This window comes from Pseudorasbora parva, chromosome 23 (assembly GCF_024679245.1).
Source record: "Pseudorasbora parva isolate DD20220531a chromosome 23, ASM2467924v1, whole genome shotgun sequence".
NCBI classification, from domain to species: Eukaryota; Metazoa; Chordata; class Actinopteri; order Cypriniformes; family Gobionidae; genus Pseudorasbora; species Pseudorasbora parva.
In genome coordinates this window covers 3703095-3719147 of record NC_090194.1, presented here as the reverse complement: position 1 = coordinate 3719147, position 16053 = coordinate 3703095, and the positions used below count along the sequence as shown (strand labels likewise).

Sequence of the window (16053 nt, the reverse complement as noted above, 5' to 3'; positions counted from 1 at the left end):
CGGTGTTTCGCATTTTTTTTTTACCATTACAATAATTAAATAGTAAAAATTTCCTTTTTACTATTTTGTGTTGCTTTTCAGAGAAATAAATCAAATAACAAAAATACAATTTCAAAATATTTATTTAACACTGAATTTTTTTTAACATTCCAGCAGATATTATACAAACTAAGCACAACATAACTTAAAATAAATAATTAGTAAAATAAAAAACATATTTTTATTTGGCCATCTTAGAAGCCCCCCTTCTTGAATAGCCTATGTTAGGCCTATAACTGACTGCTGAAAGAATGTAACTCTGTATGTCTACAACAACAAATGTGCATTGAATAGTGCAAAAAATGTGGATGAACCCACAACAAATAAATAACTGTCTTAGACATAAGCCTACTTAGCCTACTTCTTCAGGAAAAGTGGCAGGTTCTTCTTTATGAAAAGTAGCTTCTCTGCTTTCTCACATGAAAGTCGGTTCCTCTTCTCATCGATGACATGAGCACTAAATTTCAGCACTAAACAGTGCTTCCACACTGCTGACATGTTTGCTGCATAAAGCACGCAGCTCTCACTCTACGTGGGTTACTTTTTGATCGCGTCATTAAAAACGTCATTGTTCGGCCAAAATTATTCGGCCTTTTTACTTATTCGGCCGAATGCCGAAAGTGCTTTTTTTGGCTATTTTCGGCCGAATAATTTCGGTTGCCGAATATTCGGTGCATCCCTAATATGAATCATAATTGATGTTCGCGGTACTAATATTTGACAAGGACATATTCTTTGAGAGCTGTAGACAAGCCTTTTCGGATGATTAATACCGCTCAATAGAATCAGAATATTGATGACACGTAATTAAACTTATGATGAATTTATCTGAGATTAAAATAAAATTATGAACTAATTTGCCCTTCAAACTACTTTACCAAATAATGTTTAAACCTCCAATGGCCAAAAAAAGGGTCCCCACCAACCCAAATAAAAAAATGTTCTTGATAAACATATTTTACTTTACATAATTAGAGAAGCTGATTAGGAATGTCATGAAAATAAAATGCCCCTAGTAGTCAATAATTTAATCACTTAAAACTCATCTTTCATCCCCAAAATTGCAGGTTTAAAGTTTTTTTGTTTGTTGTTTTTGTTGTCTTTTTCTCCTGTAAAAATAAAATCATGCTTTAAAATATATTGAATGTACTTCTACACTCTTGCTTGATCTAGGATACACACTGAAGAAAAGTGTGTTGGATTTACATGATTTAATTGTGTACATTGGTCCCACATGAATCAATTAAGTTAAACAAACATAATTTGTTCGTGTAACTTCAACATCATTGAATGAATAAGTTAAGTGACCCAATTAAGTAGTCTCAAAGTGAATTGTATATGGCTCCCTGACATGATGCAATGTAATTGCATATATTCATTCATCCACTTGAATTGCATACATTTTAATACTACACAACTAAATTAAAATACTGCACTAGCTAATTAACACACTTCTAGCTAGCAATAGCACACATTAGCATCTTAAATGCTAAGCATTAGAAGCTCCTTCAGCACAGCTGTAATGACATTAGTTGTTTTAGTCCACAGCCGAAGCAAATGCTCCTCTTTTCCACAATGGTAACCACTGTAACTTAAATTCTTCTAATAATAATAATAAATAATAATGTGTTCGATATAACGAGCGCTTTTCAAGGTATTTATATAGCGCTTTTCAAGGTATTTATATAGCGCTTTTTACTTAAAGCGCTTTACATTGAAGGGGGGAATCTCCTCAACCACCACCAATGTGCAGCATCCACCTGGATGATGCGACAGCAGCCATATTGCGCCAGAACGCTCACCACACACCAGCTGATTGGTGGAGAGGAGACCGAGTTATGAAGCCAATCAGGAGAGGGGGATGATTAGGAGGCCATGATGGACAGGGGCCAACGGCCAAATTTGAACAGGATGCCAGGGTAACACCCCTACTCTTTTTCCGAAGGACATCCTGGGATTTTTAACGACCACAGAGAGTCAGGACCTCGGTTTAACGTCTCATCCGAAAGACGGATAATAACGTCTCATCCGAAAGATGGATATTAATCTTCTAATAATTCCAACATAACCAAATATTAAACACAATCATGTCTCCCCCTTTCTCATCTTGCTAAAAAATCGAAAATAAGACTTACATATAAAATAACATTTACTCTCTCGTGATTTAGCCATAAGCAAAGCATGATGTGTACTAACAAGCCCCGCCAGTTTCAGTTAATACAACACAAATCATTCATGTAATCTCAACACAAACGGATTAAGTAAACTTTAATTTGTCTTATATTTAAGTAGATTCAACACAATCAAATTAAATTTGAACAAAATGTATAGCAATTGTGTTGCTTTTGATTACATTATCAAACTGCTAATAATGTGTTGCTAAAGTTACACAAACCATGTTCCCGTTCACCATCTCAGTTTCAACATCTTTAGAAACGCTTTGAACATCAGTGCAGAAAGGCATGTGGCCGCGGAGCACAAAATGGCCTGCGTCTCATGGGCATATTTGTGGCAATAGCCAACAACATTGTATGGGTCAAAATGATCGATTTTTCTTTTATGCCAAAAATCATTAGGATAGTAAGTAAAGATAAAGATCATGATCCATACATAAATTGCACAAGTTTTAGAAGAAAAGTCAGAATTGCGAGTTCATATAGCACAATTCTGACTTTATAACTCACAATTCAGACTTCTTGCAATTGCAAGGAAAAAGTCAGAATTATGAGACAAAAAGTCACAATTACCTTTTTGTGGCGGAAACAAGCTTCCATTATTTTGCATGTAATGCATAAACAAATTGAAATTGACACAAAAAAAAGTTGAGAAAACAACAAAACAAAACAAAATCATGTGTTGTATTTTTACGTTTTCTCCGTAATTCCTATTTTTTTAGTGTACTCATTAGTTCAGCAATCTACCCTATCCTGAGGTGAAAAAGTGGACATGGACTGACAAACAGGTCCAGGATGAAACAACACTCAACATGTTCAGTCTAAAGAAATATCGATATAACACACCCCATCACAATCACTACGTTTGGCCCTGTGCTAAAAATGATAAACTTGTATCAATATCTTTTTATTTACATGTTTACACTTACATTGCATACATTTGAGGAAGATAATCATATAAGCGCAAACTGAAACCAGGAGGACTAAAGCTTTTGGATACCCAACCCTAGTTCAGAGACTAACAATTTTCTATCATTTGCAGCGCTACTGTATAGAAAAGACACTGCTTTGTTCTGATTTCAAATACTTCCAAGCAATTTCAAGCGCCACTATCATTTGTTACATTATAACAAGATTATTTTTGTTTCTCTAAAGCATTTTAGCCTCTTGCCTCTCAAATCCAATATTGCATCAGTTAAATGAGACAAGAAAGCATTCAAAGAATACCCAAACAGTTATTTCCTATCATCCTCTCAGACAGCTATGCTGTGAGTTTCGTGCTCAAGTTACAAATTGACCAGCTTCCATCAAGGCAACCTAGCAGTGCATTTGTATATTTGTGAGCATGTGACAGTGTGTGTACACGGCCATGTGTGCAAGCTCTTCAGGACTTCAGCGATGTGTGTTTGATCTACTGCGGAGCTATAAACTCCAACAGTTACACAGATGGCACAAGCCTCTCCAACCATATTTCACCCCTGAAGGAGAGAAGAATGTATTCAGATAAAAAGAGAGTGACAGAATGACCATCAAAGACTTTGACCAAAAGTTAAAGGAACAGTTCAATCAATAATTCATTTTTTCACTATGTCCTCGATGTTCCAAAACCGTGTTATTTTTTTTCTTTGGGGCAATAAATAAAGTAAAGAGTAGATCATATCAGGGCTGTACAGCGTGAAATGTGTCACACGTGCTACAAAAAATCAGTCTGTTCAATGAATAAATTTACCACAGTCGCATGTGTGTGAGACAGAGCGGCTTGTTTGTGTGAAGTGAGCGTTTTTTGTGTGCTTGTTTGTGTGTGAGGTTAATCCAGGACTGCATGATTAACTGGAGTTAAACTGAAATCGTGATTGGCTTAGTGCAATTATAAAATAGAAAAGTTTTAATTAAATTAGTATATGTGTGTCCAATGAAAGAGAACATTTAATGATGCCTTTACTCCAAACTCACTTCATAATGTCAGTTGAGTGTTTGGAATAACTTGCTTTTGTGATCTGACGTGGCTTCATATCACAGAATGAGGCAGAAATTATATTTCATACAGTGATAACGGCCATGACGATTAGAAATATACTGGAGTTTATTCTTATGAAAATACCCACAATGTCTAGAAGAACACAGATAAACCATATATTGTCCCATTCGCATGTTTATCTCTCTCTCTCTCTCTCTCTCTCTCTCTCTCTCTCTCTCTCTCTCTCTCTCTCTCTCTCTCTCTCTCTCTCTCTCTCTCTCTCTCGCTGTCAAACGATAAAAATATTTAATTGTGATTAATCGCATGATTGTCATGAGTTAACTCGCGATTAATCGCAATTAAATCACAGATTTTTATACATTGTAAATGTATCTTAAATTAAGTCCGAATTAAGTTTCTAATACTCTAATCAACATGGGTATATGGACAAATATGCATGGACAAATATGCATGCTTTATGCAAATGTACGTTTATTATTAGTGAAACCATACTTATTCAATAATACAGCATGAAGGCTAGATATGTATCAAAGGTCACAGATGTTTATCAAAGAACTTGTTCATGTCTCTTACGCATAAGCTTAAATATTCAGAACAAGCAGGGATTTCTCTCATTTTGAGAACATAAATAAAGGTAGCATTACTGGCAGTTTAGTTCAGAGCAGGGCACAGTTCGTATGAAAAACTGGTAATGTGAAAGCTGTCATGTGGACCTGTGAGCGCACCAGTAACACACCATACTGGAGGAGGTCCATATTCCACGAGTAGGAATATAGTGCGACCCCTTTAAGAGACGCGCGCTCCCTATTGAACTGCTGGTATGTTGTGTGCGCGCCAAACTGTGTCGCAATTCACGTAAACATTGCAAGATTCGGGAGCGCACCTGTTCAGAAAAGTGGCCTGTGCATTCGTTTTAGACGATTGTAATGCATTTAGTTCAATATAACACATGTAGCCTACTGTAAGTGGTGATGTGTCAATGATTTACCTCAGATATGAGTTAGAGTGAGCTTCAGTGTATTCACGCATCGCGCTCAGACTGCAGGTAGCTTATAGGCAATAACTGCACTTTTGGTTTAGAATATTAATGTTAAGGATTTTCTTTCCCTTTTAATGTTTGCTGCGGCATCCTTTACGTCTATGGCTTATTTTGATCTCTCCAACTACGGACCACGGATCAAACAGAAAATGTGCGCTGCGTTAACGCGCGTTAATAAATTTAGTGCCGTTAAAATGAATTTGCGTTAACTTTGACAGCCCTAATATATATATATATACACATACATACACTGCCCCTAAAGCTACCCATCACAGGAAACATTCTGCATTTTTACTTTCTAAAAAAACTCATCCTGTATGATCTATAAGCATTTTGAAAATTGAGGACATGGCCAATGCAAGGCCATATCCCTTCCCACATCTAAAGTACAATTTAAAATCAGAAAAAATAAATACTTTTTTTTAAAACTAATTATCAATTTGGCATGGTAATCACTTTAAAATAGTAAAACCTTCAAATAGTAGGATCAATTATTGTCAGACTTTTAGATTAGGATTTAGCATCTGAATAAAAAAAAACCTTGAGCTGAAATCTCTCAAAGAGTCTCAACAAGGTCGAATTTAAGGCAAACTCTGAGTCTGTCTTTATTTCCTCTCTCCTGCAGCCTCTTCATGCTGGTTATGCTGCCAGTTTGTCATCTGAAAGCACGGGCATTAGCAAAAGTGGCCTAAATTAATTTGGCAAGAGGAAGAGGCAGATGGAACATGTAATTGTAAAGCCACAGTTTTGGCAGCCTAAAAAGACAACTTAGAAGAATTAATATTTACCCATGGTTAATAAATCCTTTTTTCACTTCCTTCCTTTGATTTATTTCAAAACAGTTATCTCATCTTAAGTGTGCAAAAACAAGCTGTGTGAAACCTTAATCATACACTACGTATGTTGATGGCAATTGCTCAAACAGGAATATTGAAGCAAGTCAACAATGTAATCACTCTAAATCCTTAACATATATTAAAGTATTGTCGGCTGTCAGTAATCCTCCTACACAATGTGAACTCGGAGATGGAAATCATTTTTAGAGCCAACTACACGATCGGATGCCACCCTAATAATACCGAAATGAATCCACGGGGGAGACGAGATGAAAAAATACACACCTTAGGAAAACAGCATCCCCAGGATCACAAAACATCACCTTATTTACATAAAAAAGTAACTTGTGTACTTGAACATGGCTGTTTGAAAGGATTTAGACTGACATGTTACTTGTGTTTACACACCTTTATGTGTTGGTTGCCATGACAGCGTGTGATTCCTCCCTAAGGGTTTACACTGATGGTGGAGTCAAAGAATTCCACAATCCAGCTTCAGATTTTTAAATCTCATTTACATTTATGCTTTCTTTTCAAAGTGACTTATAGCTCATCTTTAAAATAACGAATAAGCAATAATAAAATAATTATAAAAGCTGATGCCTGGTGAGTGCACTTGTTTACCTCAGTGGATCTTAATGCTTTTTATATAAAACATTTTTTTAAATGACAATCCTGTCATCATTTGCTCACCCTCAAGCTGTTGCATCTTCCTTCTGTGAAAAAAAGAAAAAAGAAAATATAGATATATAGATAGAAGAACTTTTAGACATTTATTTTCCATACAATGATGGTATATAATGACAATGAGGTGTTAGAGTTGTAAATGAATGAATATGAAATAGCTTTGTATAAAGAACACACTGGAATTCGAGAATTGTTGATCTTTAAATCACTAAGTTTAAGTTCAGTCTAATTTGGAAATCCATTGATTTTTAGACATTACACTGTTAAAAAGAAAGGTATTTTATGGTTTCATGAAGAACCTTTAAAATCCATGAAACTTTTCCATTCAACAAAAGGTTCTTAATAGTGGAAAAAGGTTTGTTGAGATTATTAAAATACACAGCCGTAACCACAATAGAGATTGAGGGGGACAAGTCCGTCCCCAATAATTAGAAATGGCCAAATTTTTCCTCCCGATTTTTGAAATTCCTGCACTCTGTTACGCAGCGTTGTGTATGTTAGGATGACAAAAAGGTAAAACGTAAATTTTTAGTCCGGTCTGCCTCGTCAATGTCAAAATGATTGAGAAGTCAAATCAAATCAAAGTAGTTGGGATTTACATTCTCTTTTGGCTTTGTCTTCACACAGACGAGCGCATCAATCTATCACTTAATGCCATTGCAGAGACTCTGTTCTTTCCTGTAAAAAAATAATAATCACAAAACAAAATGCACACAAACGTGTCCATGCTCTTAATATACAATCATTGAACATTTTTTATTTTAATGAAGAAAAACACTATATGAGGGCGGATTAGAACCTGTAACCTTCAACATTTACATTTACATTTACATTTAATCATTTAGCAGACGCTTTTATCCAAAGCGACTTACAAAAAAGGGGAGAGTAATAGAAGCAACGGAACAGACAAGGCCAAAAACCTGTAAGAGCTGTAAGAAATCTCAATTAATTAGCACAATACACAAAATTTTTTTTTTTTTTTTTAAAGACAGACATCTACGACAAAAACTCACGTCCGCAAAGTGCCGAACACTGGATTTTGATAGCTAAGATAGCTACAACCCATTAGGACTAAGGCTGTTGCCCCAGCTGTTGTTGTTAATGCAGATTCAGTGGCCCAATGGGTTGGTTTTGTATTCTAGCTAAACGCGCAGCAATAGCCATCTACAACAAAAACTCACGTAAGCAATATACAGAACACTGGATTCTGATAGTTATGATAACTATGTAACATACCCGCCTGAAGGCACAAATCCGGATGAGAGACGTAGATATGATCCAGGAGTGTGCGCTTTTGGTCGTTGCTGTGTGATCAGTAAGTGCTATTCTGTATTGGTCAAGTGCAAATGGAAAAGATGTGTCTTAAGATGTTTTTTAAGAATGGCTACAGACTCGGCAGCACGAATTGAGATCGGCAGGTCATTCCACCAGGTGGGAACGGTCCAGGAAAATGTCCGTGAGAACGATTTCATGCCTCTTTGGGATGGAACCACGAGGCGCCGCTCGCTCGCAGAACGCAAGCTTCTGGAGGGTGTGTAAGTCTGAGCAAGTGAATTTAGGTATATTGGTGCAGAGCCAGAGGTTGTTTTGTAGGCGATAACTAGTGCCTTGAATTTGATGCGAGCAGCCATTGGCAACCAGTGCAGTTTGATGAAGACAGGAGTAACATGCGCTCTCTTCGGCTCATTAAAGACCACTCTCGCCGCTGCATTCTGGATCAGCTGCAGGGGTTTGATAGTGCATGCTGGAAGCCCAGCCAGAAGAGCATTACAATAATCCAGTCTGGAGAGAACAAGAGCTTGAACCAGGAGTTGTGCAGCCTGTTCTGATAGGAAGGGTCTAATCTTTCTAATGTTGTATAAAGCAGATCTGCAGGACCGGGCTGTTGCAGTAATGTGGTCAGTGAAGTTTAACTGGTCATCAATCACAACTCCAAGGTTTCTTGCTGTCCTTGATGGAGTTATGGTCGATGAACCAAGCTGAATGGAGAAATTTTGATGAAGTGCTGGGTTGGTTGAGAAAACAAGTAATTCTGTCTTTGCAAGATTGAGTTTAAGATGATGCTCTTTCATCCAGTCAGAAATGTCTGTCAGACAGGCAGCGATACGAAACCTGACTGTAGGATCATCTGGTTGAAATGAGAAGTAGAGTTGAGTGTCATCCGCATAGCAGTGATAGGAGAAGCCGTGTTTCTGAATGACAGAACCTAATGATGACATGTAGATGGAGAAGAGAAGTGGTCCAAGGACTGAGCCCTGTGGAACCCCAGTAGCTAGATTATGAGACTTAGACACTTCACCTCTCCATGACACCCTGTAGGACCTACCAGAGAGGTAAGACCTGAACCACTGGAGAGCAGATCCTGAGATCCCCGTCCTCTTAAGTGTTGACAGGAGGATCTGGTGGTTAACTGTGTCAAAAGCAGCAGACAGATCCAGCAGAATGAGCACTGAGGATTTGGAAGCTGCTTTTGCCAGTCTCAGTGCCTCAGTTACCGAGAGCAAGGCAGTCTCAGTCGAATGGCCGCTTTTGAAGCCGGATTGGTTGTGGTCTAGGAGGTTGTCCCGTTCAAGAAACATAGAGAGTTGATTGAACACAACTCGCTCAAGGGTCTTTGCAATGAAAGGCAGAAGGGATACCGGTCGGTAGTTTTCTAAAAGTGCTGGATTCAGAGAGGGTTTCTTAAGCAGTGGGGTTACCCGAGCCTGCTTAAATGCTGTGGGAAAGGTGCCCGTGTGAAGAGAAGTGTTGACAATGTGAGTGAGTGCAGGAGTGATTGAAGAAGAAATAGCCTGAAGGAGGTGAGTGGGAATAGGATCAAGTGGACAGGTAGTAGGGTGATTGGAAAGGATGAGTTTAGAAATATCTGCCTCGGAGAGTGGAGAGAAGGATGGAAGCGTGTTCGTGTTAGTTGTTGAGATGTGCATGTCAGTTAGTGATGAGGAGAACTGTTTGCTAATGAGAGCTGTTTTGTTGGTGAAAAATGATGCAAAGTCATCAGGTGTAAGAGTTGATGAAGGAGGGGGAGGAGGTGGACAAAGGAGAGAGGAGAATGTTTTAAAGAGTTGGCGAGAGTCAGAGCAATTGTTGATTTTGTTGTGGTAGTATGTTGTTTTAGCAGTGGAGACATTTGTAGAGAAAGAAGAGAGAAGAGACTGATAAAAGGCAAGGTCAGTATTGTTTTTAGATTTATGCCATTTCGTCTCTGCCGCCCTGAGTCCAGAGCGATGTTCACGGAGAACTTCAGACAGCCAAGGGGCAGATGGGGTGGGGCGGGCTGGTCTGGATGAAAGGGGGCAAAAACTGTCTAAGGAGGATGTTAGAGTGGAGCAAAGAGTGTCGGTAGCACTGTTAGTGTCCAGTGCTGAGAACTGAGCAGGTGGAGGGAGTGAAGATGAAACCATAGTGGATAGGCGAGAGGGAGAGAGTGAGCGTAGATTACGCCGAAAGGTAATCTGTGTAGGAGTACGTTTTGTATCAGGAGTCAGTATGAGGTTAAGAGTGATGAGAAAGTGGTCTGAGGTGTGTAATGGAGTAACTAAAGTGTTGTCTGTGGAGCAGTTGCGTGTGTAGACCAGGTCTAATTGGTTACCTGATCTGTGAGTAGCCGTAGTAGATACTAACTTAAGGTCAAATGAAGTCAGTAGAGTGCTGAAGTCTGCAGCTAGGTGTTTATCAAGATGGATGTTGAAGTCGCCAAGCAGAATCAGTGGAGTGCCATCCTCAGGGAAGCTAGAAAGTAACACATCCAACTCCTCCACAAAGTTACCGAGGTGACCTGGAGGACGATAGACCACTACCACATGGATTTTAACAGGGTGAGTAATAGTGATTGAGTGCGATTCAAATGAACTGGCCGGTAGAGACGGTAATGGATCAAATTTCCAATCATTTGAGATAAGCAAACCAGTACCCCCACCCCTCCCAATAGGCCGAGGAGTGTGTGAAAAAGTATAATTGCTTGAGAGGGCTGCAGGAGTGGCAGTGTTCTCTGGTTTGATCCAGGTCTCAGTTAGGGCCATGAGGCTAAGCTGAGAATGAGTCCCAATAGATGAAATAAAGTCTGCTTTGTTTACAGCCGACTGGCAATTCCAGAGACCAATTGGAATAAAGAGTGAAGTAGCAGAGGATTTCAGGATATAGCGCAAATTATTAGGATTACGGCGTCTCGTGCGTACGGAGCGTGATTTACGAGTGCTAGTAGTTATAGTTGAGATTTGAAAGCACATGGTGAAAAGGCCAGATAGGAATTAGAGCCGAACACAAATAATGAAAAGGAAGATGATACTCAAGTGCCTTGCCGGGGTCCTTGCTCGGGAGGAGTTGCACTGGGAAGAGTTGAAGTCTTTACACTCGTCGGTCTTGCACAGGGAAGAGTTGAAGTCTTTACACTCGTTGGTCTTGCACAGGGAAGAGTTGAAGTCTTTACACTCGTTGGTCTTCACACAAGGAGGGCTTCACACTGCCGCTTCCGCTGCCGCGGACTATCACGCTATTTATACTCACTTGAGTATCGTTATTGAAAGCAGCTGGGAACGCCCCCAACAAACTCGCTTCCCAACGTGGCACTGACCAAACAAATGCTAACTCAACAAATGCTAACTCCCACACACGCCGAGAGAATATACCAAAACTAATAATACACACCTCAGCACTACACAGACACACTTATCCAACAACAAATGAACAAACAATCAAATGAGAAAAGTTACAAACACTTACAGAGTAGTTGTCTATCAGTCAATTGAATTACTCCTCTCTAGCCAAAATGATTCAAACACACAAGGCTTTTAATACCTCGCTGGCCACGCCCCCAACAAACTCGCTTCCCAACGTGGCACTGACCAAACAAATGCTAACTCAACAAATGCTAACTCCCACACACGCCGAGAGAATATACCAAAACTAATAATACACACCTCAGCACTACACAGACACACTTATCCAACAACAAATGAACAAACAATCAAATGAGAAAAGTTACAAACACTTACAGAGTAGTTGTCTATCAGTCAATTGAATTGCTCCTCTCCTACATGAGGACATGGTTTAGAAATATCCTAACACCAGACCACCAAGGAATATAACTTTTGAACCTTAGGGTACCGCCCCAGTGACGGCACTGTACTTTTTTTTCTGAGAGTGTGTTTACACTAGTGCATTTTCGTGCAAGTAAAATTAACTTTTGCTACAGTTAGACCTGTCGCCTACACTACGACAGCATTTCCAAACCTCGAAACTGGATCATTTCGAAAACGGTGAAAACAGCAGGGTTGCGTTTCAATGTAAACGGACCAAAATGAAGACTTTTGAAAACGAAGATATGGCTGCCCACATTACGCTACCTGAACACAATAATAGATCAGGGGTGTGTTTCCCAAAAGAATCATTATATTGACTATGGTCGCAAGTTCTGTCGTTATCAGCACAGTTCAGAGAGTCGGTGTTTCCCGAAACCATCACTCCAACAGCATCGCAAACGTGTGTGGTTGCAAAGACAGCTCTCGGCTGGTGGTTAGAAACAGAGATTCTTGTTTGCATGTGGACTTCATAAATCTTTATCTTGAGCAAAATAAGCAAGCTGACATTCAAAACAACCAATATCTCTTATTTTGAATACATGCAAATGTCATTTATGTCTTTTAAGGTTGCCCTTTTTTGAAGAGTGTGGATGTGCAGACGTGCTCAGGTATGTAAGAACGAGCCTGTTTGAATCTTGAAATAAAACAAAATAACAGGGAAAAATAAGAATTAGTCCTCAGATGCCAAGTCCGTAAATTATAGCAAAAAATCTAGCATGAATTCGATCTCAAAAAAATTATTTGAAAGCTGTTAATACTCCACCACCTGCGTGACATCATTAACCAACATGGTTGAACGACCAATTTGTAACAATAAGGTTTTGGGAAACAGTTTTGACTAGCTAGTTGATTTCTTTAACAATGCAACATACTATGGTAGATAAGCAGTGAGTTACGTTGTTGTACAGTAAACGCATAGCAGGGCTCTGTTTCCCAAAAGCACTGCACGCCTAAGATGATCGTACAGACCATTGGTGGCAATTGTACAATCAAATTAGGCTTAAAATGCTTTTGGGAAACGCAGCCCTGAGCAGTCTCTCATTTTCTCTATTGCATATCAGCCTCGAGGACCACATAAATAATAACATGGAGACAGAATGCTTTGCTGACTTTGTGGTCCTTTTAAGCAGCAATTGTGCAATTTATAATACTGCAGCTGTCTACTTGAGCAATAGGCAACAGGTTACACTTGTAATTGAACGGTCATGTGACATTTATTTTCTGTCATTTAGTGTGGACATAGATAGTTTCTGAAATTCCAATATAGACAAGAATTGTGTTCATTTATAAAATGCTGTTTTAAAAGGAAAACGCACTAGTGTAAACAGGTCCCAAGAAGATCTGTTCACTGAAAACTTCTTCAATGACACAAAAATGGTTCTCGTTTCAAAAACAGCTTTTTTTAAACCTTTATTTTTAAGAGTGTAGGCAGGGTAACACCAAATGTATTTTTTGACAGGAATGAAAATGAGGCTGTGAGAGAAAGAAGTACCAACATTTAATGGATTTTTCAGCTGTGAAAACCTTTAGAAGAAGAAAAAATCCATAAAACAGCTTTAAAAGCTGTGAGTTGTTAAATGATCAAAGACCTTTATGCAGTGCGTGCCATTATATTGTAAGGCTGCGTTTACTGCAAATCTTAAAGCACAGATCCAATCCTTTGACCATATCCGTTTTTTTGTCACACCTGTTTACATTCACTTTAGACTCAGTGTTAACATTAACTCTGTGATCGCTTTACAATGCAAATGGTAGACTCTCTCTCTCGGCTATTTGTGCGAGAGAGAGTGAGAGAGAGTGAGAGAGAGAGAGAGTGAGAGAGTGAGAGAGTGAGAGTGAGAGTGAGAGAGAGAGAGAGAGAGAGAGAGAGAGAGAGAGAGAGAGAGAGAGAGAGAGAGAGAGAGAGAGAGAGAGAGAGAGAGAGAGAGAGAGAGAGAGAGAGATAAACATGCGAATGGGACAATATATGGTTTATCTGTGTTCTTCTAGACATTGTGGGTATTTTCATAAGAATAAACTCCAGTATATTTCTAATCGTCATGGCCGTTATCACTGTATGGAATATAATTTCTGCCTCATTCTGTGATTCTGAGAGAGAACAAGTTTTTTTAGTGAAGCTTGTTGGGATTATTACAGTGAAGTTATCAGATGTGGTCACTATGAACTGTTGCATCAAAAGAAATGCACAAAGTTTGCAACCGAAAACAGCATATGACATGTTGTTCAGTCCTGGTATAATCGCTCCAGTTTCCCTCTACGTGTGGCCCAGATCATGGCGCCAGGTGTTTTTTGGTCGGCCGCTCTTCCTCCTCCCTACGGGTTCCAGGTAAGGGCTTGCCTTGTGACACTGTCCGCGGACCTGCAGAAGTCATGTCCAGTCAATCTCCAGCGTCTTTGGAGGATCTTATCTTCCATGGGTTGCTGTTTCATTCATTACCACAGTTCTTCATCGCTGATCTTGTCTGGCCAGCGGATCTTGAGGATCCTTCTGAGGCAAATGTTGATGAAAACCTGGAATCTCTTCATGCCAGTGGTGAGGATTTTCCAAGTCTCAGCTCCATACAGCAAGACAGGCTTAACAATGGTGTTAAAGATCCTGTCAATGCCAATCTCAAAAGATCACCAGACGTTCTTCATTTGGAGGAAAGCTGCTCTCGCTTTGCTAGTTCATGTTCTCACATTCACATCTGCCCCCCCATACTTGTCAGTTATGCTGCCAAGGTAAGGGAAGCTGTCCACTTCCTCTAGCCCATCCTCTCCAAGCGTAACATCAGGGTAAAACATGTTTACGAGAGAACAAAGTCCATAACAATAAATTGTCCATATGATGGCTAACTAATTTACTTAACCTAAGATTTTCAGAATGTTTAAAAAGGAAATTTGGAAGAAGAGCAATGGCAAAAAAAAAAGGTAAACGTGTCCTTGTGGGAAATAAAAGCCAGCTCATAAAATTGTGCTCGAAACACCCACTTTATCTTACACATCAGTAATCAGTCTGAATCTCTGCAAACCCAAAGCATTGTGGGAGTAAATTGGGGTAGGGGGTGGGGGAGAAAAAAAGTGGGAAATAGAGGGTTAGGGAGCTAGACATTGCATTGGGAGTTAGTGTATTCAGCTCTGGGCAATTGGGAGGGAACATTTTAACGCTGCCAGCCTCAGCGAGCAAATCTAAAATGTAATTTATGTTTTCAAGAATTCACTTGTAACAAGCTGCACAAGTCTACATTTGCTCAAAGTGTACAAGAAGTATGCTCAGGTTAGACTGTCACAGACTTTAGTTAAAGTGGTCAGAATGTTTGCTGTAAACAGGCATCAGATCACAAATAATCTGCTAAAATAGATAGACATTTACAGCTGGTATTTCAATAACTCAGACTTTCAAGGTAATAAGTCTGGAATGGCATTCTAGCTTGCTTGGATCTTATTTTAAGACCATGTCTGGCCAACGATTTATTGAATAACACAAGTGTATAATACTGTAAATTATTTCTTAAGTGAATTATCACTACAGATTTATAATTTGTAAATTATAAATGCTAGCAAGTTTATCCATCACCAGGAGTTCGTTTTTTTTGCTTAAAATCAAGGACCACAATAGAAAAAACTTCTTAAAGCCTCTATCACACTAGAATTTTCTTCTGAAACACTGCAATGGTCGTGATATGACGTCATGCTCTGAAGCATCTAGCCTAGAGATCTAGACGCACCCTAGCGGCAGCAAATCTAATCTGCCGCGAGTGTCGTCTAGTTCTCTCAATACCCTTCTGAGCTGTAAAAGCCAAACTCTGGTCAGGCCAATCAGATCATCTATAGAGTCGGTGGGCAGGGCTCAACATAATGACGGCAGAGTTGCGCTTGCGTGCTACTAGTAAACACAGAAGCTGGAGAACGGCGGTCTTTCAATCAGCTTTGACCGTGACTCTGGAAGACTTGGAGTTAAGCTTTTGTCTGAGAAAAGAACAAAGAACAGCACTGAAGTCAATCGCATTGTGTATAGAGTCAGTGGACGGGCTTAACAGAACGACGGCAGAGTTACGACGGTTCTGCATGAATACCCTGCTACTTCCCTGCTAACATAGAACGGCATTGAAGTCATTATTAAAAAAGGGAGATGTGTTTAGAGTTTTGCTGACCGGCAACAGCAAAAGTTTAATCTATAAACTAGCTCCACTGTGGGAAAACACATGGGACTCAGACACAACCGGCTTGTGATTGTTGT

At 39.3% G+C, this 16053-nt stretch overlaps 1 protein-coding gene across 1 annotated transcript in view; it reads right to left on the bottom strand.

Annotated features, from left to right (window-relative positions):
- The window catches only part of opcml (opioid binding protein/cell adhesion molecule-like), a 339648-nt gene that overhangs the window by 280720 nt on the left and 42875 nt on the right, over positions 1-16053 (bottom strand). Inside the window, exon 4 of the mRNA XM_067433462.1 lies at positions 6760-6782. Within this exon, the coding sequence (XP_067289563.1) occupies positions 6760-6782 (23 nt within the window). The remainder of the gene's footprint in view (positions 1-6759; positions 6783-16053) is intronic.